The sequence below is a fragment of the Periplaneta americana genome, chromosome 4 (assembly GCF_040183065.1).
Source record: "Periplaneta americana isolate PAMFEO1 chromosome 4, P.americana_PAMFEO1_priV1, whole genome shotgun sequence".
NCBI lineage: Eukaryota > Metazoa > Arthropoda > Insecta > Blattodea > Blattidae > Periplaneta > Periplaneta americana.
The window spans coordinates 148,826,111-148,852,914 of NC_091120.1; the positions used below are offsets into that span (position 1 = coordinate 148,826,111).

General features: G+C 35.2%; 1 protein-coding gene across 3 annotated transcripts in view; it reads left to right on the forward strand.

The window, feature by feature from the left end:
• The window catches only part of LOC138698310 (retinol-binding protein pinta-like), a 116,237-nt gene that overhangs the window by 17,186 nt on the left and 72,247 nt on the right, over positions 1–26,804 (forward strand). The window contains exons 1-2 of one of the 3 annotated variants that reach the window (XM_069824133.1): positions 14,566–14,689; positions 21,486–21,643. In XM_069824133.1, coding sequence (XP_069680234.1) covers positions 21,496–21,643 — 148 coding nt within the window. In that variant the 5' untranslated portion in view covers positions 14,566–14,689; positions 21,486–21,495. Of the gene's footprint in view, positions 1–14,565; positions 14,739–21,485; positions 21,644–26,804 lie in introns of those variants that run through there. The other 2 variants (XM_069824132.1, XM_069824130.1) reach the window with 2 other exon arrangements.

Consider the following 26,804-nt stretch of genomic DNA (forward strand, 5'->3'; position numbering starts at 1 on the left):
TAAAAGAGTACCTTACGTACTGTAAATTCAGTCTTCACTTCTGCCCGACCCGCAAAGATAAAATTACTCAGACATGCTATCTACTGTCTGTCCAAGTGGTTATGTTGCAGGATCGTAGAAAGGAGGGGGAATCACGTGATAGTTAATTAGGCTACTTAACAAGGCCCTTTTATTTAAGCTATTTTAAACAGTTGCATAATATTACGTAGACGTCCAATTAATTCCTAACAGAAATTAATGTTTTCAGAAAAGAGCTAAGGAAGCCCAGCCACTAGCCTTTACAGTGGAGCGAGCAGAAGCAGGTGGGGGAAATCAGGATGCGTCGTAGACAAACGTACGACAGTACCTGTGCGAAAGTATGATTCAATATTGGTAGCTTTCGTCACTAGAGAACGCGAACATATTTCTGAAACGTACTATAATCACTAACTCAGTACTGCGGCCTTGGTTCTGTGTGAACAGTTGGAACTTCGTTAGTAGACGGGGTGGGAGTGAAGTACGTTAAAAAAATCAGGTACAATAAATGTTGAAGTAAAAATAAAATGATGTCCCTGTATATATATATATAACTAGAGTAGGCTATAATTGTAGATATGTGAAAACAGAGAAGAGAAGAAAGAGAAAACGAGAGAAGAGAAAGATAGGAGGAAAGAAAATAAAATAGAGAAGGAAGAGAGAGGAAATAAGAGAATAATTTTAGTTCAATATTCATATTTCTATAGTAGTTGTGACGTCATCTGTGGCATGTCTTTCCATCGTGTCTTTAAAATTACCGTTTTTTTATAGTAAACTGTCCGAAAACAGGTTTGAACCTCATACCTTATAAGTAGGGAACGGAATTTGGAGCAGTAAAAGCTAGTATTGGCATCTACACAGCAATTTGTTTACAACCCTTTATACCAAGTCCTCCCCTCCAGGACATACTCGCAGATCTCTGCACGTCAACAACAGGTGAACGGGACAGTTGTCGCATAAGAACTTCAACATGCAGGTTTGCGTTTCAGAGTAGTGAAGTGCAGGTACAATGCCGAAAGTGAAACCAACTAACAATACAAAATTAAGAGCTGGGGGCCATGGTTAGAAGCTTACAATTATTACGCACATCACCTCCAATCTGTGAAGAAAGTGGTCCAGTCTTTCGATCCCGATGATGCCGTTGCGATTCAGATATGCCAGGAACTGCTAAATGATAGAACAATCGAGAAAGAAGTCATGGATATTAAACCAAATTTTGGATATTCACCGGATGCCATTATTCAATTGGAAAAGTCAGGAGTAGAACTAGTTGAGCAAATAAATATTATGAGGACTATTGTAAATAAACTGAGTGCAGTAGAAGGTGAAGTAGGAAAACGTGTTGGTGAAAAAATGAACAGAGTTTTAATTAAAAATGATGGGTACGGTATTCTTAGTCGGATTTCAGATGTACTAATAAAAACGTGTCCCAATGACGTCAGTCAACATGCTAATTTAATTGACGTATCTTGTTTCAAGTACTCTCCAATTGTCTCTGCAGATGTTAAAAAAATGTCCTTCCTTGCAACAGAGTAAAGTTGTATTTTGAAAATTTGAAAATAATATTTACAATTTATTATAACAAGGCACAGCAGGAATAATTGTCTCATGAACAAAACATAGCATTAATTGAAAATGCCATTTCGTTTGGTTCTACATTTTGTTCAACATTTAATGATACTGTATTAGGCTATATTGTAAATATTGCAATATATATTGCATATATTGTAAATATTGTAGTATACGTTGTATACATATCATCATATTTCCTGACAGAAAAACACACATATTCAGAGGCGAGTTCCATATAGAAGACAACTGTCTATCAACCATCAATATGTCGACTAACACGCGAACATGCAGAGGTTGATATTTAATTATGTATATTTGTAATGTTGTTTATTGGTGTCTTGTGCGTTGCCAAGAAAAGCACATGTAGTTAAAAAAGATTATGTATGTAGGTCACTATATGTCATTACATATTCAATTTGTTTATTCTGAAATACGTTTACAGCACATTGCGTGTAAGTTTGTATGAAGTGGACTGTACTCGTCCATGCAGCTCGCTTGACAGTCGCTGAGCTACGAATATCTATACTACGTTTCACCATTCTTTATAATACTCCAAATCCCTTTCCCTACTTATAAGTGAAGGAACTAAGCTAGGAGATAATGGGGTAGGGTCGCCAGTTCCTTTTCCCTTACACGTATGCTACTACAAAGAGTAGGCTATTTGCTTTTAAAATGGTGTTGAGCAACATAGGTCTAACCAACAAAATTCACTTTCTTCCATACTTCGAAATCTTCATACTCACCTCACCGCCACTTACAATCCATAATTTGAGTTGAAGCACCACTAACAGAACCCAAAAAATTCTGCTCACCTGTAGGCTACGATGCGAAAAAGAAATCATAACATATTATCGTAAAATGGGTGCTGCAGAACCTGACTGCTCATAGGCCTATGTAGAATATGATATAAAAACATGAAAATTGTCAAAAATTTTAATAACTGTTTGAAATACACCATAATTTGTCATTAATATTATCTATGCAAAAAATCGTATCTTCTCTTGTCACTAATAGTGAAATCCTACATTGTCACTAACCAATCTCCTCATCAAACCCTGCCTAATCTCGTTACTAACAGTGGGTAAATATTTATACTTTTTTACAAAAATACTAGTAAAACATATGAACATTTAATAAATCCTTATCAATAATCATACTCCCCTTCGAGCTCTACCTCACCTTGATACTGACAGTAAAATCTGGTAATTGACACCTTGCCTCAAATAGGGATCTAAGTGCCACAATCGTCGAAAACGAGTTATTAGTGGATTAGGAATCTACGATAGTTTCTCTATCATATGGGGACATCTGTCGGTAGCTATGGCAACTACATCAGGTTGAAATTCCAAAGCCGAAGTTTGTTCGTTGTGAAAGACGGATCTAGTTGTAGTTAGTTTTTCTTAAATTTCTCAAAAGAATAAAATTGGAGCTTAGATCTCTATTCAGGGCAAGGCTTCAATTATTTACTTCTCTGCTAAATTGATGAAATTGATTTTGTTCTTCAAATTCGTCAATTTTGGGGGTTTTGCATCATGTTGAGGAGGAGGGGAAGGGCGGAAGGCGCGAGGCATGAAGGTGGTTGTTTTTATGTCTGCCAAATTTGTATAGTAACGATCAAGCGGCTGAGGTGTGTGGCGGGCTTGGTGGGTTGGTTGAGGGAATATGTATATAAGTAATCTTGTCACATTAGTAGGCTAGGTATATATCCCCTCAACTAACCCGCTAACCTTGTCACGTGCCTCGGCTGCTTGGATTTGGCGGGGATAGGAATGATTGCCTTTATGTTTCGTGTTTTCCGCTTTTGTTTTCTTTTTCGACATGTTGTGGAATCCCTGAGATTGGTGATTTTGAGGAGCATGATTAGTTCTATAAATTTTGTAGAAAAGTAAATAATTACCTAAAATCCTATCTATCTCCTCATCAAATCGTACCTAACCTTGTCACTGGCAGTGAAATTTTATCTTGTCATTAATCAATCTCATAAATTTATGTAGTAACTGAAGCACATTACAAAACAAACCAAAGTAGGTATTGATTCATGACGTTATAGCCAACATAATAAACTTTATACAAAAGAATATCAACACAAAAAAGTAGTTTTGTATCGTATTCTCCAGTAGACCCAAAGGGGTGGCAACACACAACCAAATGAAAACTTCCAATAAAGTCAATTTAGGTTTACTTCTCTTAAAGCAACTTCCAGAATATGCTAATTTATAATAGGTACAGCTGCTTACATAAAAAATAATTAAGATATTGTTTAAAAATGAGGTTTTTCTCATTATAATATGTCATTTAAAATTAAATCATACACAGACAGAATTTATTTCTTATCAACAACCATATCATTATTATATTTATACTTAAGATATGGATAATGTATCAGATAGTATGTAGTATAAGACGTCTTTTACTTTAAATATTTATACTGACATTGGCTGATGCATTTAAGAATAAAAATGGGGAGAATTTGAAGCATTCCTAACCAAATCTACTAAAGCTGTTAAGATAGATTACAAATCTTGTAGTTTAGAAATGCCGAGGTTAGTAACAGAGATGAAAACTTTTATTTTAAAATGCAAAAAGACTGAATTAGAAGAAAATGACAATGAATGTGAATGATAGATTTATTGATATCAGTTCACAAAAGTACAAACTTAATAATTTAAAAATGATCTATATACAAAAGTAGTTAGGCTTGTTGCATAATGTGGCCTACATTCTTTTAATTAGGGATTATTCCTGTGTTCGTCCATGGTCTGGAATTTAGATTAAGTTTAGACTGAAGACCTCTCCTGGCACCACATTATCATAATCATCCTATCACATCATCCGGGTAATGTAACTCCGCCTTCCAGGCGCCCCAACCTCAGAAGTGGGTTACAACTAAGCCATGGCCAGGAGAGAAGACCAGAAATGTCGAAAAGACAACCTAGTGGCATTGGATAAAAAAAATTGGGTTTCACAAACTTATCCTACCAATCCGCTATATCAATATACGTGTTTTTCTTCAAAGTCCATATCGACCATAAGATATTGAAATCATGAAGAAAATTAGTCTCATTTAAAATACTAACCTTCATTTTCCAGTAGGTTCTGCCGTATGAAATATAATAAATATCTAATGTTAAGTGAAGAACAACAGCTGCACTACGGGCAATACACCGACACTCTTTAATTGGGATATTAAACTAGCAGATACATAAAGTCTATCTAATCGTGCTACAGAATTACCCGAAAAATACGTATATTTAATTTGTGTTCTCAATTTTGTCCAGACATCACTCATCTGTAATTGTGACGTCAAGTCTTTTAAAGTATTACTAGAATTAAATACCCCAGTACAGTCATTTGGGCTTAATACACAGTTAAAATCACCCTCAAAAATATGTGATGGCATGTTGCGGAATAAATATGGAACTTCAGTTTGGAAAAAAACATTCCTCTCTCTACGTTTCGTAGCTCCGGATGGAGCATATATATTAACAAAAAGATGCTGTTGATATATACCACTGATTCCCCTACCAGACGGAAGTTTTCTCAATTGATTCTAATGTAATACCAGATTTGGTTAAAATTGCAGTACCTAGCCCTTCTGTACCTTTATTCACATATGCTGTATAATTGAAACTCATCGAAAAATCAGTCGTTTTTACTTCCTGTAGAAATAAGACGTCAATATCATTTAACTGCAGAAATTTTTGTAACATTTTAAACTTTACAGGAGACACATTACCATTTATATTTACCGTGGCCACAGCATATGTTTTTAACATGAACAAAACAAAAATAATATTCATAGTACAAAAAAGAACCTACATAATATTGGACAAACAATCTTTTTGTAAAAGTGGCAAGACCTAAGTTGTTCCCTCCTGTATTCAATATGTATTATAGTTATTTTTAACAGAAAAACCTATAATTAAAAACTTCTTGTAAAGAAAGTACATAAATATCTTAGCATAACAGATAATTTTGGAATGCTGCAATTTTCATAGGTTCCGTATAATATACAAAAGGTTAACAATGGCTACTTACACCTTAATGTCCGGTACACATGCAAGTGACGCAGTCCTATATATACGGAAGTGTATCATTACTTTGTTATTGACGGAAAACTGAATTTACTCTTCTCTCCTCGATAAGTGTGGATTCGGGTATTACGTTGAGATCTTGTTTTTGCACTACCTTGTTCTGCCCTCACGGTTGTTGCATGTTCTTCGTCGTCCACTTCATCAGCCATCTCGTCATTCCAATTTGACGGCCGCTCGCTGGGGGATTCATTACGCACGGAATTTTTTTCCGCAACCACTGAACTATTAAGTTCTACGTCTGTCTGCAGCACCACATCACCATCTGTAAGCCGTATTCCAATATTCTGCTCGTTTCGGTCTGTTGTACCTCTGTCGTAGGACGAACATCCCGGTTTATTCACTCCATGATCCATGCGCAGTTTCTTTTCTGGTTGTGCATGTAGTCCGATATCTATTCCTTCTTCATCTGTTTCAGTTTCCGAATCAGAAACCAAACTGGATTTCTTAGATGTTGTGTGAGATTGCTGCTGCCGTTCATCTTCCCTCTTGCTATTCGGGACATTACTGACTTCAGAATCACTGACCGTTTTTATCGGCATACTTTTATTCCGTTCATCAGTTCCATCAATGACGTCTATTTTCTCATTACCGGCCGGAACCTGCATTGTGCTCTTTTGTGAGTTTACGTCAGTGTGGGTTGTTGACATCGAAGACTTCGTGTTACGATTTTTCGACGAAGCATGTGGCTCTTGGAATAAATCACTCATCAGCAATCGAGTACGCGGTGCTGTCGGAATGTTTCTTACAAAACGACTCGGACAGTTGTATTTTAAATGCTCAGTACTACCACATAGAAAGCATGTCTGTTATTGTCCATGATACGATATACAGGGACATCATTTTATTTTTACTTCAATGTTTATTGTACCTGAGTTTTTGAATGTACTTCACTCCCACCCCTTCTACTAGTAAACTTGCAATCGTTCGCCACACAGAGCCAAGGCCGCGTATGCAGTACTGAGTGAGTATACCACGTTCCAGAAATATGTTCGCGTTTTCCAGTGACGAAAGAGCTTTCAATATTCAATCATATTTTCGCACAGGTACTGTCGTCCGTTTTCCTACGTCGCATCCTGATTTCCCCCACCTGCTTCTGTTCGCCCTCTGTAAAGTCTAGTAGCTGGGCTGTCTTAGCTCTTTTCTGAAAACGTCCACGTAATATTATACAACTGTTTAAAATAACTTAAGTAAAAGGGCCTCGTTAAGTAATTAACTGTCACGTGATCCCCCCCCTTCTACGACCCTGCGACATAACCACTTGGAAGGACAATAGATAGCATTTCTGGGTAATTTTATCTTTTCGGATCGGGCAGAAGTGAAGATTAAATTTACAGTACGTAAAGTACTCTTTTATAGAGTAGGTACAAAATTATTTCAACATGAGTTAATTGTACGAAGGACGAAACTGGTAATTGGAATTAGGCACAAAAGTCTATAATGCAGTAATATGCACAAAAGAATTGAACCCTTTATCGAAATTAACGGCCACCATTTTAAAAAATGTGTTTAAATATCCATATTATGATTATTTTTCAATTTAACTTCATTCTCTATATTGTACGCTAATGTGCTGTAGACAGTATAATATACACTGCATAATTAATACGTCAGAATGGATAGCTCAATTCGTGAGTAAAAATACTAAGGCCGTATTCATAGACATTTTTAGCGCGGGTTTCCGGTGGATGATCAGCGTTTTTCGTATTCATAAACCAGTGTTAGCGATAGGATATGATTTGAATTCTGCACAAATAACCAGTGGATAGCCGGGGCTAGCTTAGTACGCTCGTAGCGCATGCTGCGAAATGTCTATGAATAGCACCCTAAGTGTTAATACAGTACTGTATTTTGATTAAACAAAACCTAATGAAAATTACCAAACTCGAAATCGTGATATTTCCTCGCTTACGTAAAGGATGAACTACTTTTCTTCCCTCCTATAGCTAGTAAAGTGATCTGTTTGTATTTTACGCCAGTATCATCGAATTCCAGTCTTGGAAGGGGGAGCAAGTGGTGTTTCCGGTTCTAGACCTTTAATTCAAAGATATAGCCAGGTTAATATTAAAAATGTTAGTAAAAATAAAATGATGTCCCTGTATATGCTTCATAGTTTTCTATCAGTAACGTAACTGGAATATGTTTGTCCATTGACATTTTCACTATTCTAATTCCTGTTTCAACTTGAAATCTATACCGTGAAGACCATCTTTCATTTTCAATACTGTGTATTTTGCCATAGTTTGTAAGGACGTTTTTGATTCGATCGTTCGATATTTCCGGAGGCACATTCATTACTCTCACTGTCACATAATCTAGTTCTGCTGGACCGATATTAACTCGCACTGTTGAGCCATTCATGAGTTCGAAGTTAGATTCACCACTGTGTTGTTGTACATATTGTTCGTAGAGGATTGCAGACTTAAATTTTATATAAACAGCATACTGCTTCGCGACTAATTGCAAAGTTTGTATATCACTTTCACGTACCTTGAGCTTCTCATCTATCCAAGTATGAATTTCCACAGCCGATGGTCTTGGATCTTCTTTATTAAACGCTGCTTGTAGTGTGTTCATACGGGTGGGCTTGGTTATGTTATTCGTTGTCTAAACTAAAGTATTAGAGATGGGTAAAAAATAACACAACAGTTATTTTGGAACTGTTCCGGTCTCGGAACTGTTGCAGAAATGAACAGTAGGTCGGAACCTCCTGTTCCGAAATAACAGTGTTCCGACTCCGAGCTGCTCACTTGCCCAGCTGTTGCGGGCTCGCAGTACCGCGTTGCACAAGGTATGTTCCGACTCCGAACGTCGGAGCTCGTTCCGATGAACCAATGACAGCTGCGGTTACACTGTTCTCGTTGTTCTTTATGTTGTACTTGGAACTTCGTCGGATGAAGTTGGTACTTGAAACTCTCACGTGGTTGGAGGGGGCCGCATGGAAATTGAAATCCTTGCGGTGGCGCGAACTTTAATATCAACATTTGTAAGACTGGCCAATCATCTGTAATGTTATAGTAAGTATTTAATAATCTGTAATATTCATTCCCGCTTTATGTTTATTTCACCATTAGTTGACTAATTCTGTTTTATAAACATTCTACAAAGTCATAAAGTACGCATACTATTATTAATTCATTGATCAGCTGATTCTATACAAAGGTTAAAGTCGTAAATGGTAATGAGTGGTTTAGTTACAATGTCTGTATGTCGTTTGTTGAGGTTAAGTCTGACAAGCACAAGTTTTTGTGATATCTTCTCTGTTATCAAAGAACGACAAAAATGTTGTAGCATTATTTGTTGGAAACTGCCCATATAAGTACTGATTTGGAGAGCGAGGTTTAATGCGAAGTTTAAATTACACTTTGGTAAAGATGCGATTCCAACATTTTACTAACCCACTGCGGGGTTTCCAGGTTTCAGTACTGCCAATAAATTTCTTTTTTATTATTTATGAAATTGTAATATTTATTATTATTATTATTATTATTATTATTATTATTATTATTGTAACTGTGCATTAAGAAAAGTAAAAATAAAAATTGATTTGTTCTTTTTTTTATTATGTAATAGAGAGAACAGAAATTACATACCATATGTTTTAAATGTTATGTTATTTTTTTTTAGTTGGCTACCATGTCTTTATAACTTTATGTACGAAAACAAAGTGTTGTATTCTGTCCTTGTAGTCAACAGCTGTTTAATTACTAACATTAAGCTTTTGAGTTCTGTCGGCATGCACAGCAATTTTCCAAAATCGATTCGAATGTGCATTGCAGTGCCATCTATAGATAAGAATGTGTACTATGTCATGCCTATGAGTGCTCCAGTGTGAACTGCATGGTGAAGAGGGAGGGCACTGTACCGTTCGTTTGAACGACTCAACGACTCCGACTCATCACCACTGGTGACTGTTATTTCGGAACTGTTATTTGGAACATAGTATTTTTTTCGGAACCAGAACCGTCGGAACTGTTCCGGGAAAAGAACAACTTCGCCCATCACTATAAAGTATACACTCACTGATGTAATCTAATCGTAGAGACCAGCTGAGCTCCTCGCCGCAACCTTTCGCTATGGCTGCCAAACATCCAACTCGCTGTTATCATAAGGCACGGCACTCCCGAATACGTCAACATTACTGAACTGTACGAATACAAATGACATACAATTTTACTTTCAAAGTAATTTATTTATTAATATTTTTGTTATTTAGGGATTAAAATAAAAAGTGATTGTAAATTAACATTCTAAGAAATAGTTTTAAAACATGGTACACTAGTATTAGTATGTAAGTATAATTATTTTATACAAAATGTTGTGTTATTCGTTTAAATTACATGCTGTATGTACGAATAAGAATGTTAGACACTGTATACTGCATGTGCTTGAAGCAGAGTTTAATACAAGAAAGAAATGTAAAAGCTCTCAATGTACAGAAATAGCTCAGAAGTAAGTTTATTTCATCCGCCGTGACATGTAAAAATATACAGGGACATCATTTTATTTTTACTTCAATTTTTATTGTACCTGAGTTTTTGAATGTACTTCACTCCCACCCCCTCTACTAGTAAACTTACAACCGTTCTCCAAGCGTATACAGTCAAAGTCGCCTTACGGTCTTCGTAAACACAAACAGTACTGAGTTAATGAGTATAGTACGTTCCAGAAATATGTTCGCTTTCAATATTGAATCATATTCTCGCACAGGTACTGTCGTCCGTTTGCCTATGTCGCATCCCGGTTTCCCCCACCCACTTCTGCCCGTCCCTTTGTGGCTGGGCTGTCTTTGCTCTTTTCTGAAAACATTAACTTCTGTTAGGAATTGGACGTCTACGTAATATTATACAACTGTTTAAAATAACTTAAATAAAAAGGCCTCGTTAAGTAATTAACTGTCACATGATTTCCCTCCTTTCTACGACCTTCGACAAAACCACTTGAATGGACAATAAATAGCATGTCTGAATAATTTAATCTTTTCGGATCAGGCAGAAGTGAAGACTGAATTTACGGTACGTAAGGTACTCTTTTATAGAGTAGGTACACAATTATTTCAACATGAGTTACTAGTACGAAAGACGAAACTGGTAATTGGAATTAGGTGCAAATAGTTTATAGTGCGATAATATGCAAAAAAAAAAAAAAGAACTGAAACCTGTATAGAAATGAAAGGCCATCATTTCCAAACATGTGTTTAAATATCCATATTATGATAATTTTTCAATTTAACTTCATTCTCTATATTGTACGCTAATGTGTTATAGACAGTATAATATGCGCTGCATAATGAATACATCCACATGGACAGCTCAGTTCGAGTATAAAAACACTTATTGTTAATATTTTACTGTATTTTGACTAAAGAAAAACCTAATGAAAATTATCAAACTCAAAATCGCGATATTTCCTAGTTTACGTAAATGGATGAACTACTTTTCATCCCTCCTATACCTAGTAAAGTGATTTGTTTGTATCTTACGCCACTATCATCGAACTCTAGTGGAAGGGGGTATCAAACGGTGTTTCCGGTTCACAACCTTTAAGCCAAAGGTATAGGCAGGTTAATATTAGAAATGTTAGTAAAAATAAAATGATGTCCCTGTATTTCCTTGAATTTATGATTATTTGCGAATACAGACTATTACCTTTCTGAGAACAGAGGAATACTTTTTAATGTATAAAGACTTGCAAATTTTCGCATTCCATGTTTCAAATAAGACATATATAAGAAATATTAACAAATAGTGTAATAATAAATAAGTGTTGCAGCTATATTTGTTGTACCTTGAAAAGGTTGTATTCAGTTTGTTTTTCCAGTAGGCTACAAAACTAATTTACAAAGCTAGCAAATAATATAATTTTGTTATGCGTTTAGGTACAGTCTATCTAAAATTACTATAATTATTGTACCATGTGTCACTCTGAAATTGAAATCATGGCGTAGATATCACGACCACCTGCATGAGCCGCCAGAGTGTACCGTGGCGGTGAACTGCTTTTGCAGCAAAACTACAAACAACTTGTAACTGCTGCGGCTGGCTCCGTCTGTCTTTCTCTCTTTCAAGGTTTTTTAGCACTTTGTGAGCGCGAGTTCCATCCATGCTGCATTCCTCTCAGCACTAAACTCCTCAGAGGATGACAGTATCTTTCCACCAACAATCTCCACCTCTTCATATATCATCTATTTATCTATACTAATAATAAATCTGTAGCCAAAATTTTTCTGGTAATTTTCGATTTTCCAAAAATAATTGGTGTTAACATGTATAATTAACCATCCTGAAACCGAAAATCGCTTTTCTTGAAATTTTTGTTTGTATGTCTGTCTGTCTGGATGTTTGTTACCTTTTCACGCGATAATGGATGAACCGATTTATATTAAAATTGGAATATAAATTAAGTTCGTTGTAACTTAGATTTTAGGCTATATGGCATTCAAAATACTTTATTTAAAATGGGGGTTATAAGGGGACCTGAATTAAATAAGTCGAAATATCTCGCTTATTATTGATTTTTATAAAAAAAATGTTACATAACAAAAGGTTCTTTAAAAATAATTTCCGATAAGTTTTACTCTATACAAAATTTTGATAGGACTGATATTTAATGAGATAAATGAGTTTTAAAATTACAATAACAACGCATTCTAAGGCTCTGTACTGAAATAAAAACAAATGACTTCGTCTATAAGGGGCCTTGGACAAAAACAATCGAAAGCTATTAAACATAGCCTATAGAGAATGTTTTTGTGTTTGTATGAAGTAATATCGGAAACTAATTAATTGTTTAATTATTATTTCACCATTGGAAAGTGTAGCTTCTCTAGATGGACATAATTCTACAATGTTATTACAGTAACTTCTGAAACATATAGCAAGTAATATAAAGTATACACATTAAAACTAAATGATGTCAATCTTCATTAAACTATGGTTGCATGTAATAACAATTAAGAAACATGTTAAAGGAATTGTCATTGCACCAAATGATTGCTCTCTGGACCAAAATGACCGCATTTGAATTATTTAAATACAATTTAAATTAAGTAACATATTAAACGATTTATCCTTCTATCAAACACGAATGTTCCCTGGATCAAACGTCCTATTTTAATTATGTAATTACTTTATATTTATTTCTAACAGGTGCAGCGGAGCGCACGGGTACGGCTAGTCTACAATAATAAAAATAGGATGGAGTGAAGTCTTGGGGATAGTAAATATTTCCGATGCAAATATAGGAAGAAGTTGGTGCTCCGGGCCCCTGGTTCTTATCATGCAGTATTAATCGTGTGCCGGTGGAACCTGGCTTAATCAGGGGCTGAGGCAGGATGGCCCATCTGTCAGCGTCGGCTGATCAGGAAAGCTTGGGACTCTGGGTTCCTGGGTCTTATCAAGGGCTACGACCGGATTGATTCCAAAATCCTTATGAATGACTTCCGCGTTGATTCCCGATTTCATTTCTACTTATGTTTAGGCCTACTTTACGTCCAAGTTGATTCTTTTTGCTTGTATAGAGTCAGCGAGAGGATGATGTTTACATAACGTCTGTGTTGATAACTTCTGCCTGTAGAAGGTCAGCGAGAGGGTGGTGTCTGCGTATTGTATGCTGAGGACTTCAGTGCTGCAGTAATCTGTGACCATGGAATATGAGGTTACTGGATACCTTCTTTCTTACTTACTTACTTACTTACTGGCTTTTAAGGAACCCGGAGGTTCATTGCCGCCCTCACATAAGCCCGCCATTGGTCCCTATCCTGAGCAAGATTAATCCAGTCTCTATCATCATATCCCACCTCCCTCAAATCCATTTTATTATTACTTCCCATCTACGTCTCGGCCTCCCCAAAGGTCTTTTCCCCTCTGGCCTCCCAACTAACACTCTATATGCATTTCTGGATTCCCCCATACGTGCTACATGCCCTGCCCATCTCAAACGTCTGGATTTAATGTTCCTAATTATGTCAGGTGAAGGATATAATGCGTGCAGCTCTGCGTTGTGTAACTTTCTCCATTCTCCTGTAACTTCATCCCTTTTAGCCACAAATATTTTCCTAAGAACCTTATTCTCAAAAACCCTCAATCTCTGTTCCTCTCTCAAAGTGAGAGTCCAAGTTTCACAGCCATACAGAACAACCGGTAATATAACTGTTTTATAAATTTTAACTTTCAGATTTTTTGACAGCAGACTAGATGACAAAACCTTCTCAACCGAATAATAACAGGTATTTTACTGGTTACCTTCATCGAAGAAAATTGCGAATTGAATCTATTACTCAAACCGCGTTTCGAGTGACTTTATTTTTATATATAAAATAGAAATAGAAATGTTTTGTGATGCCTATTAGTTTATATTTTTAACACACAGCATGGGAGACAGTGACACAAATTTCTTTACACAATAGGTACAGTAAGTGTCGGTAGAAAATTGTAGATAATGTTAAAATAAACAAAGAACCTTAAGATTACCTTGGTATGAATATTCAGTAATGTATTTTCCATGACGAGAGTAAAAAAGACCATTTTTTAGCCTACGAAATAACAAAGAATTTATATTATTGTGCAAAATAATGCAGGAATTGACCAAAATTGCATACTGATATGCAAGAGTTTTATTCGCCGCAAAAGAAAAGGACCTCAGCTCTAATTTTATACGAATTGTCTCTTTAAATGCCCATCGAAAATGTGGAAATAATAGTTTTTGTTTAATGAAAGAGTTACTTAATTTTCCGTAATAACCCGTCGAGATTAAAAGCATTATTACACCTGAGTCACGCGTTCCTATAAATGTTATTCCTTTCTTTTATTTCTGTCACAAGGCCGTGTTGGTAAACTATTTTTATACATCTGTCGCTATTCAAAGATTAAAACAATATGGCACAGATGTGACTTATACCCAAATCTAAGAGACGTCAAACCGGTTTCTAGTCCCGAGATGTAGCCTTCAGTGACCATTTAGCCAGCCAGTTGTGTGTGCTGAGTTCAAGAGACAAGTTTGAGAAGAGGAAGGTATGCAGCCTACTACTCCAACATTTGGAAGTTAACACTCACGGCACAAGTAAACTTTTCACATTCATATTTCCTTGTCAGATAGAATCAAATTTCCGACTTATTGCACGTAATGCCATAATTTTTTAATTTAATTCATACAATTTAATATTAACCGAGCGGGCTTGCGGCGTGGTAGAGGGCTGGCCTCTCATTCGGGAGGTCCGGGGTTCGATCCCGGGGGTCGGCAATCCTGACTGAGGTTTTAATGGTTTCCTCAGTTATTTCCAGGCAATTCCGGGATTGTACCTCTTGAAAGTCCGGCCATGGACGGCGATCCTTCCCTTAATCCTTTCATATGTGTGAGTGAATGCTGTGTAATGTCTTAAATGTTTGTGTTGTATCGGAGGTGGCCCTGGCATTGAGCTGATCCCTCATCCGGGAAGGCCCTCCATATGTATGTGATCCATAGATTTAAGGCCCATTCACAATGAAAATTAAACATAACGTAAGCGTTAACTTAAGAATGTAAACGTTAAGGCTCATTCAAAATGAAAATTAAACATAACGTAAGCGTTAACTTAAGAATGTAAACGTTAAGGCTCATTCAAAATGAAAATTAAACATAACGTAAGCGTTAACTTAAGAATATAAACGTTACATTAAAATCAAGAAGTCATACCATCATTCACGAGAGGAACATAAACATAACCGCAAACATACTTGGTAACCATGGAAACATAACAACGACACCATTTTCTCATAGTCTGTCGTATAGTTCAGCGCTCCACGATTGTGTTCTGTTAGCAAATCACGTAAGCATAAACATGAAAGTTTGGAGTTTGCAAACTTTCATGTTAACGTCTTACGGTAATGTTTATGTCAATGCTTATGTGAATCATTGTGAATGATCCCATTTGGTAGCATGGGCGCAAACTTCTGTGTTTATCTTACGGTTATGTTTAATTTTCATTGTGAATGGGCCTTTACGGTCAAATCAAGAAGTCATACCGTCATTCACGATGGGAACATAAACATAACAGCAAACATACTTGGTAACCATGGAAACATAACAACGACGCCATTTCCTCATATTCTGTCGTATACTTCAGCGCTCCACAATTGTGTTGTTTGCAAATCACGTAAGTATAAGCATGACAGTTTGGAGTTTGCAAACTTTCATGTTAACGTCTTACGGTAATGTTTATGTCAATGCTTATGTGAATCACTGTGAATGATCCCATTTGGTAGCATGGGCGCAAACTTCTGTGTTTATGTTACGGTTATGTTTAATTTTCATTGTGAATGGGCCTTAATTCCTCTCCCGACAGGTCGCAGCCCTGTAAGGCCCGGGTGGCGTGGGTAGTGTAAATGCACCTAGAAGGGAGAGGTTAAACTAAGAGAGAGAAAGAAAGAAAGAAAGAAAGAAAGAAAGAAAGAAAGAAAGAAAGAAAGAAAGAAAGAAAGAAAGAAAGAAAGAAAGAATTTAATATTATTTCACATCCAACGTACCTATACAGATGATTACAGTTTTGTATAGGGATGCGTGTGCTAGATGGCGCGACCTTCATAAACTAAGCATAATTCTTAGAAGTTCATTCCGCATTGTATGCGCCTTAAGTTTCCATTACCTCTCTTACATCAGTTGCCTGTGATTGAAGTTCTAGCTGATATATCAATAATTATAAGTTACAGCCCAGAGTTTGGTCACATTGAATTAAAAGTTTAGATGCGGCAAGGACCCAAATACTGATATGGGCATAAGACTATATCGAAAAAAAATATTTCACATTTCAAACGTTGATAGCATTGAACTGTTACATTATGATGTGATAACTAGGGCCGTGACATCGGTATATTTGTATTAGTCCGAGGTGAACATAAGACGCCGGTCAGAATGTAGTCGACGTGTTTCAAGTACAGGCAGCGGAAGCGAATTTGACACACGCCTAAGCAAGCACGTTCCGTGTTTTGTATACGAGTATTGCTTGTTATAAAATCAAGACAATATATCCATTGTATATAAGGGTTAATATCGGAAATGAATAAAATGCTGGTTAGGTTGAGAATAAATGTTGGAAATCATACTTAAATTGTTACAAATGTAGTAAAACATGAGTCTGAAAAGATGTTTCTTTTTATATTTAGAGTTTTCCATTACAGTTTTAGAATGCTGAAAACGTATATGGCGTACAATTTTGTTTTCCCTATGTTTAACTGTTATATTAATTTATTTATCACATCTGTTCCGTATCTTACTTTTCTTCCATGTTGTTCTCCTGGTTTATTATTAATTATTATTATTATTATTATTATTATTATTATTATTATTATTATTATTATTATCCAAATATTGAAATCCTATTTTACCCTTTGGTATATTAAGGTTGTAGTTTGTTACATGTGACATACATTATGTAGAGATAATACGTAATTTTAAAGAAGTAGTAGTAGTAGGCATGAGTCATAATTACAATATAAATACACTAATTAATAGACAGTAAACAATACTAAATACGTTATGCAATAATTACATTCAGTTAAAACAAAATTAAATAAAATTAGAAATTATATTCAAAGGTGTAGAGAGATTGCAAGAATATGACATAAATTTGCGATTTTATACATAATTTTAAGCAATAGTAAAGAGATAATGCACAAAATTGACTTGGTTACAAATTAAACACCTAATATATAGGTGGTTTGCGATAGTAAAGCAATAAACAAAATTACTTGCGGTTACAAACTATATAGGCCTACCTGTCATCAAATACTGAACAATAGTAAAATCTATAATACAAACATAGTTATTGTTGTTATTACTATTATTATGTCCCAAGGAGAGACAACTTGTTTTAGATAGTGCATTAGGATTTTATATCGTCATTAATTTACATACACTTAATAGCTACAGTCTTGCGTGGATGTGGTGTATAAACTCTGTGGATTGTTTATAACAACATTTTTCCTAAGTAAATGGTAAAGGGGTGTGCAGTAATTTAAACTGCAGTCCGAGATGTGATATCTTAAAAAGTGTCTTTTTCTTTCGAACACTGGACAGTGAAAAATCAAATGTTCAACAGTCTGATTGTCTTTGCATATGCACAGAGATTCTTCTGCACTTTTGATCCTAAATCTTTCAAAGTAGCAACCGAATTTTCCATGGCCGGTCATAAATTGAGTGAAAAAGAAGTCGGTTGAGAACTGACTGCAACATAGTCTGTCTTGTACATTGGGAAAGAATAATTTCTTGGTCACAGAGCCTTTAACACTAGAGTTCCAGTATGTATTTCACTTGAGTGTAGTTGTGTGCTTGATCCTCTGCTTAATGTATGAAATAGGACAGGTGGAATATTTATATTCTGAGTTGGTTGAGGCTGCTTGCTTCGCTAATGAATCCGCTCTTTCGTTTCCTTCAGTACCTGTGTGGCCGCGCACCCACATTAAGCAAATACAACCTTCGGAACGTGGAAGAGTGAACTTCAGTAGTGTTGTAGTAGGTAACAAAAGCACAGCCCACCAAGGCGACGGCGTTCTCCTTTTGCAACCGAGAGCCGTCAGTATAGATGTTGTATTCATGTCGATCTGTATATGTATTTGATGCACGGTGAAATTCTTTCAGATGACCAGTTAATTGAAAATGAGACCTTTTTTCCACCTCAAGATGTCATTCTTGTTCTAAAAATATCCCATTTCTTTTGACGTTGGTGATTTCAGCTCTAGCCATGGTTGTTAAAAACAATGGTGGTATACCCGCGATCACTAGGGCGGCGTCTGTCGATGTGGTTCTGTAAGCCTTCGTGATTCGTAGAATGAATCCACGTTGAATTTGTATTAATTTGTTTTGAACCCACTTTTTGTGAAGTATATTTTGAAATGCCGAGACACAGTATAATATCAATAGTTCGAAAGCGCCATGATATATTGTTCACAGTACATCAGGTCTAAGCCTCCAGGTTGGTCTGGTGGCCCTATGCAAAGCAGATTGAAACTAGTATGATTTAGTGACTAGTGAATCAGTATGTGCCTTAAAAGACATACGTTTGTCGAGAGTAACGCATAAATACAAAAGTGTCTCTACTATGTCAATATCCTTCATGTCCATCTGTATGTGTGGTAGGTCGTAATTCCTTTTCCTTGTATTCAGCAAGGCTTTTATCTTAAGACGGTTGAACTGCAGTTTGTTGTATTTTCCCCGCTTGGATATGGAAGTCAGCGTTTCATTGGCTTTGTTTTCAATACAGTTTATATTGTAAGCTGTTATTAGGACGAGAGCGTCATCAGCATATGCTATTAATTGACAATCATTTGGCAGATCCATCTGTAGCAGGTCGTCATATAAGATATTCCATAGTCTGGACTACAGCACGAACCCTGGGGACATCCTTTATTAACGTCTTTCATTAGAGTAATAGTTCCTATTGAGAGTTGTACTTTCCGATTGCTAAAGTAATTTTTGACTAGGTTATATAAGTTTCTTGGACAACCTTTTTTCTTCAGTTGAGACATAATTTTAGGCCACCAAGCGTTGTCAAATGCCCCCGAAATGTCCAGTGATATGAGTAATCCGAACTGCCGACGTCTTAGAGTTTGATTTGCCCAGTTCACAACATGAAGCACTGCATTTTCTGTGGATTTTTGCGGTGTGAACCCATATTGATTCCCTTTTAACATATTTACACTATACACGTTATACATAATTCTATCTATAAGAAGTTTCTCCAAGAGTTTTCCCATAATAGGTAGCAGACAGATAGGCCGATAAGCGTTGGCTGTTAGGTTGTTATGACAGTGAGGTTTTGGTATTATTTCAACATTTGCGATTTTCCAGCAGTCAGGAAAGACTTGCAATGACATACATTTATTGAAAATACTCACAAAGAGATCGGCACAGCTCATATGTACATTTTTAATGATACTGGCAGAGATTGCATCCATCCCTGGTGCTTTTTTATCATTCAATTTTTTATTGCTCTCTCTACCTCTTCCGCTGTGAATTGTGGTTTATCTTCCGCGTCAGGTGACAGCTTGGATTCAAATCTGGTGCGCTTGTGCACATCCGTGTCTTTAGAATCATCAGGAAAGAATTTATTGATTAGGACACTAGCTGTTTCGTATGTATTAGAGGTAAACCCGTTGTCGGTTTGGATAGTAGTGAGTGATCTATTAAAGTTCTCGGGTTTTCGGCACATTTTATAAATTATTCCCCCATGGGTTTTGTGGACTTTGCGATGCGCAGAACTCCTTCCATGCCTTAGTTTTAGCCTGCAAAATTTTGTTTTTGTAATCAGTTTTAATGTTGTAAAATTGCTCGTATTTAATTCGAAGCGTTTCACATTTACATCGTTTGTATCGTCTGTGGCTGGCTAACACTCGTGAAAATGAATGCCGAGTGTCGGATAGTATAACTGGTTTGCGGAAAAACTGCGTTCAACATTGCTGAAACCAAGGGCGCATATGTAAAATATTTCACATCATCAATTCATTTCTACATCAAGTTTATAACAATCGCACTTATCATCTGTTAAAAGTTTTGCAATTTTGCATAATGAATTGAAACCACCGTTTTTTTATTGCTGTGTGATGTAGAAATGAAATTGCTAATATGAAATATTTTACATATGCACCCTTGGTTTCAGCCGATGTTGAACGCAGTTTTTCCGCATACAAGGTTATACTATCCGACACTCGGCAGTCATTTTCATTCGAAACTTTGAAAATGAATTTGTTGTTTATTGCAGCAGGAACCGAAACTAAGCCAACAACATGCAATAAAAGTAAGGTACGGATTGATGCGATGAATAAATTAATGTAACAGTTAAATATAGAAAAAGCAAAATTGTACGCCATTCGAAACTTTGAAAATGAATTTGTTGTTTATTGCAGCAGGAACCGAAACTAAGCCAACAACATGCAATAAAAGTAAGGTACGGATTGATACGATGAATAAATTAATGTAACAGTTAAATATAGAAAAAGCAAAATTGTACGCCATATACGTTTTCGGCATTCTAAAACTGTAATGCAAAATTCTAAATATAAAAAAAAAATCTTTCCAGACAGAGAGTTAAATGATTTAACTGCACGAAATTGTCAGTTAAATTAATACAAGTTTTAACAGCCTGTTACTACTAACAGTAGTTGAAGAAATGCTTCAACTGTTAAATTTACAGTTAAAATGCAATAACACACTGTTATAATTTAACAAAGATTGAAGAAACTGGGCCTAACAGTAATAATATTACCAACTGAATTTAATCGGACTAATAGTTATTAAGTTATAATTTTAAATATTATATATGAAATAATGCCAATTAATCAAACGTTCCTCACAGTTTTCTAGATATAACATTAAATATAATAATATGTAATGTAACACTAATGTTTACTCTCTTGCGATGTCTCGATTGCAAAGTAATTCATTTAGCATTCTTTTTTTTATTGGGTTATTTTACGACGCTGTATCAACATCTAGGTTATTTAGCGTTTGAATGAATGAAGGTGATAATGCCGGTGAAATGAGTCCGGGGTCCAGCACCGAAAGTTACCCAGCATTTGCTCGTATTGGGTTGAGGGAAAACCCCAGAAAAAACCTCACCCAGATAACTTGCCTCGACCAGTATTCGAACCCGGGCCACCTGGTTTCGCAGCCAGACGCGCTGACCGTTACTCCACAGGTGTGGACCTTAGCATTCTTATATCGCTTTTAGCATGCTTGTGACTAATTTGTATGACATTCATAAACAGTTTGGATAAATATTAAATGAATTAAGGTCCTCCAGACAATTTCCGATAACGAAATATCTATATCTTTCAGGTAAACCAAAATGTCAGTCTACAGTCTGTCCCCTGCAACTAAAGACATTAAGAAAAGAGTTCGCAGTGAGTTTGGTTTAAATGAACAAAGCATGAAGGAAGCTGTCCAGATACTAAGAGATTGGCTCGAGTTCCAGCCGCATTTACCTCAAGAACCAGGTATGTTGCAATAACTATTCTCAGGTGTTGTATCTAGTGAAGTCAATTTCGTGAACCGAAGTTCATACGGCTCTGTTAAGCGTTGAGTCTTGTACAGTGGACTCTCCTAAGTTCGACAGAACAGAATTGAAATTTCTGTCGAATAAGGGTAGTGGGTGTGGTAGATGAAATGAATACAAATTCTTATTGGTTATCCATCAACGAATACAGTACTGTACTTGCATTTCCTGCCAACCCCGAGACTTGTGTATGCGCTTCTAGTACCACAGTAGGTTTCGACAGTTCCGTCTCACAAACGGCATAATTCTCAAATAGGAAAAGAAGAGTTCATTAATTCAAAATTAGTGAACAATATGGATGTCCTAATGAATAAAATATTCTATTTTCCTTTAACAAAAATATCACTACAAGACACAGAACCAATTCCCATTCAAATGGGAAACACATTTCTTAGTGCCCCTATAGGGGCGTGTCCAATTCTGCTACGTAAGCAGTCGAACTATAGGATGTCGAACTTGATTTCTGTCGAATTTAAGAGCTTCTACTGTACTTGCATATGATATGATATGATATGAAATATTTATTTATTTATTTATTTATTTATTTATTTATTTATTTATGTATTTATTTATGTATTTATTTATGTATTTATTTATTTATTTATTTATTTATTTTTTGCTAATAATTGTAACATAAAATATAAAATATACAGAGAAACTTTAGCTCGCCCCTGAAAGAATAGAACTCGTGCTCAGGGGCGGATTTCTGAATTGAAATTAATAATTATACAATACAATTTGCAATTATAGTATATAAATTTAAATTTACAATTTTTCAATTTTTATAAAATCCATAAATAACTTTTTAAATTTAATACTAGAACTATTCGAATTGACAAGATTAGGATATTTAAATATAAATTTGTTATATATTCTTGGGCTAAATTACTAGTATGATTAAATACTGTAACAGTGTTGCATTTTGGTTCAAACAATCTTAAGAATTCATACCTTTTGTTTCATAACCATGAGAATACAATTCAAAATTATTTCGATTTTTATGTATGAATTTTGTTAATACAATGTAATAAATTTGTCTTACGTTAAGTACATTAAAGTCTAGAAACAAATTCTGAGATGGAAACTCAATTCGTTTACGAAGACATATTTTAATTATTTTCTTCTGTAATAAATAAAGTGGATTAAAATTGGATTTAAATGAGCTACCCCATCCTATAATTCCATACATAATTACCGATTCAAATAAAGTTAAATATACGGTATTTTATGTAATAAACTTATTGACAAGTAATTCCTCAATAAAACAAAATAATACACTATTTTACGTAATTTATTACAAAGGTAATTAATGTGTTGGTTCCATTTTAAATAATTATCGAAAATTATGCCTAAATACTTAACTTCAGAGAACTCTTTAATAATCGGACATTTACACTGTAGAAGACAACAATCAGAATTATGTAATTTAATACTTAATAAAGATGTAGGAGGTTTGTTACATTTTTCAGATTATGAGAATGGAATAATTATAGTTTTGTTTTCGGTGATAGAAAGATAATTTATGTCAAACCATTTTTTTATTAATTTAATTTATGTCAAACCATTTTTTTTATTAATTTAAGTCCATTATTTGAATTATTATATGCCTCATACCAGGTTTTTCCACCAAAACGTAAACCTGTGTCATCTGCATAAGAATAGTGAACACCATTGTACTGTTGTAAGTCAATTTTTAATAAGTCATTAATATATTAAGAATAGAATAGGACCTAGAACTGTGCCTTGGGGAACACCTATATTAATAATTAAAGGTTGACTTGAATAATTGTCAATTTTCGTTATTTGAATTCTGTCGTGAAGATACGATTTTATTAAGTTTAAAGCATTACCTTTGATTCCTAATAAGTCTAATTTCTCAATTAAGATATCATGTTTCACTGTATCAAATGCTTTTCTTATGTCCAGGAAAATACCAATACATTTGTTACCTTGATCAAATTCTCTAACAATTGTTTTACTAACTTGATATATTGCATTATCTGTACTGAATTTTTTTCGAAAACCAAATTGATTATCACTTAATATATTATGTTTATCAAGATAATTCATTAATCGAACTTTAATACATTTTTCTAGTAATTTTGAAATACATGAAAGTAATGATATTGGTCTATAATTGTTCATATTTGTTTTGTCTCCTGTTTTAAAAATAAGTTTCACAATTGCATTTTTTAATTTATTTGGGAATTTGCCATTTAGAAAACATAAATTAAAAATATGAGTTAGAGGTTTGGAATATAATTTATAACCTTCTTAAGTATTTTAGCACTTATGTTATCAGGACCAGGTGACACATTATTTCTTAAAGTTCTGGCTATATTGATTATTTCGTCATCTGTTACGGGGTAAAGATACATACAAGCATTTACTGAAGTTACATTGGTAAGGAAATTGTTATTTTTATAGACGATACAATATCCAAGCCAATGTTTGTAAAATACGAGTTAAATTCTGTTGCAATGTGTATTTTATCACGTAAGATTAAACCATTTGGAGAAACAATCTCATTAAATTGTTCTTTTTTATTTACTTCAATATTTGCCGCTTCTCGCACAGTTTGTCAAAACATTTTAGAATTATTGCTATATTTTTCTAATTTGATGGAGAAATAATTAGCTTTCGCTCTCTTTATTACGTTAGATAATATGTTACGAAATTTACGATATGATATGATATGATATGATATGATATGATATGATATGATATGATATGATATGATATGATATATGATATGATATATGATATTATATATGATATATGATATGATATATGATATGATATGATATGATATGATATGATATATGATATATGATATATTATATGATATGATATATTTTGTCACAGCACTTGTTTACATGTAATGGTGTACCTCACATTTCTGTATCTGGTGCCACCATTAACATATTACAGTAACACATTATTTGCAGTACACGTCTACACAAATACTCCCAATTACACTATGTACCTTTTTTATTACTGGTTCAATCCCCCCTTCAGTATTTCTCCTACATTTAATTTGCTAATCTCTTTTTGTTCATTAATCCTAATATATCCAATATTATATACTGTACGTCTTTCAAACCCCCACTTTCCTCTAACTACTATTCACTAAAATCTCAATTTCACTTTTCTCTATAAATTATCATAATGAATTATATGTCCTATTTGTTCTTTGACCTTTTCTCTTATCTTTCTCTTATATTCATTTACTGTTCCAACATTCAAAAGTTAGTATTAATTTTATGCTGTCACTTGTTCACTTCTCTTAACCCTTTTTCACTATTTTCACTCATTCCTATTTGCGCTCACTTTCACTTTCTCACTATTCCACTTACACCTAATCCTTTCTCACTTTCTATTAATACTTACATTTATCTCTACACATCTGCTTATACAATTTCCCTCTCCCCTACGCTTCTCCATCATTTACAATTTCACTTTACTTGTACTTTTTGATCACATCCCCACATTTTTTTAAACATAACAAATACTTCTGCTATATCCTCAGCTGTCGCAGGTTCTGACCTTTCTTTACTGTTCGTCTCTGTCTTATTTCTATCTCTGTCTTTCTTTCCATTTATTTCTTCTTCTATTCCTCTTTTATTTCCCCCCCACACACACGCTTTCATTTTCACATCCTAGATTTCCACTTACACTCGTACCCTTATTCGTTTCACTACTTTCTTCCCTATCACTTCCTGACTCTTGGTTTCTCTTTTTATCCTCACTCGCCTTTTTTCTAGCGCCCGTGTTTGTACTTGCATATGCGTCGACAACAAGCTAACAGTCTGTGGGCATGGAAATGACAGGTTTATGTTTGACAATTTACCTATTGTATACAGTTATAAATTACAACAAAATTAGAGACACTTAAAGTACACAATTCATCACCATTTTCTACAACGAAGAGAATGAGAAGTCTCTTTCGTAAATGTGTCTTATAATCTATTTGTTTTAGTCACCTAATTATAAGGTACAATATTTTGATTCAAACATAACAGTGCTCAGTGGAAGTCCCTGTACTACCTTGAGTTGATGTAAACAACGCGACTTGTTAAATGTTCCATCCTTAATAATTACTACTCGATATGTCCTTGACTTAGCCAACTCCTTAGCTTAGAACGTATTCCGAATCTCAGCGCTGAGCAATCTGATGGCATCACGGTGTTCCGAATTTCAACGATGACGTCACCGATGCTCCACCGATGTCGCACCGGTTCCATCAGCTTGCAGAGGTGGTGGCAGTCTCCATCAGCCGCCATCAGCGAATCTGATTGGTTCTTGTATAGGACGGGAATTAGCAGACGAATGACATCGTGCACTGTTGCGTCATGGCGGTGTGTTTTGCTTTGGTTCTGCTGTATTGTTTGTAACGAGCACAACGTAAAAACAATATGTTAATGGCTTATGGGCAACATGTCAACGGACCAGTTATTACTACTGGTTCAAGAAATAAATTGTTTATGCTCTCTTTTCTTTAAACGAGATGCTAGCGTAGCACAGGCAACAACTTGTATAGTTGCCATGATAGCCATCGAACCTTCCAGCAGTTTTGTTCTTATTTCGCTGCAGCGTGACGTCATTGTTGTCCACCGGTTCTGTGAGATTCGGAATACGCTGTTAGCGTTCACAAGACTCTCTATTTACACATCACTACCTACATGCCATATTGCTATAGTGATCATGTTATGATCTGTTATTAGGCCTAACTGATTTACGCAAATATAATGGGTTTATACATTCGTATACGGATGATACCATAATTCTTTTTGGCGAAAAGTCTTGGAAAGGCACTTATATTAATGGGAATAATGGATTACAGGTAATTAAAGAGTGGTTTGAATCAAACCCTCTTTCCTTTTTTTTTTTTTAGTTGGTTAATTTACGACGCTTTATCAACATCTCAGGTTATTTAGCGTCTGAATGAGATGAAGGTGATAATGCCGGTGAAATGAATCCGGGGTCCAACACCTAAAGTTACCCAGCATTTGCTCATATTGGGTTGAGGGAAAACCCCGGAAAAAACCTCAACCAGGTAACTTGACCCGACCGGGAATCGAACCCGGGCCACCTGGTTTCGC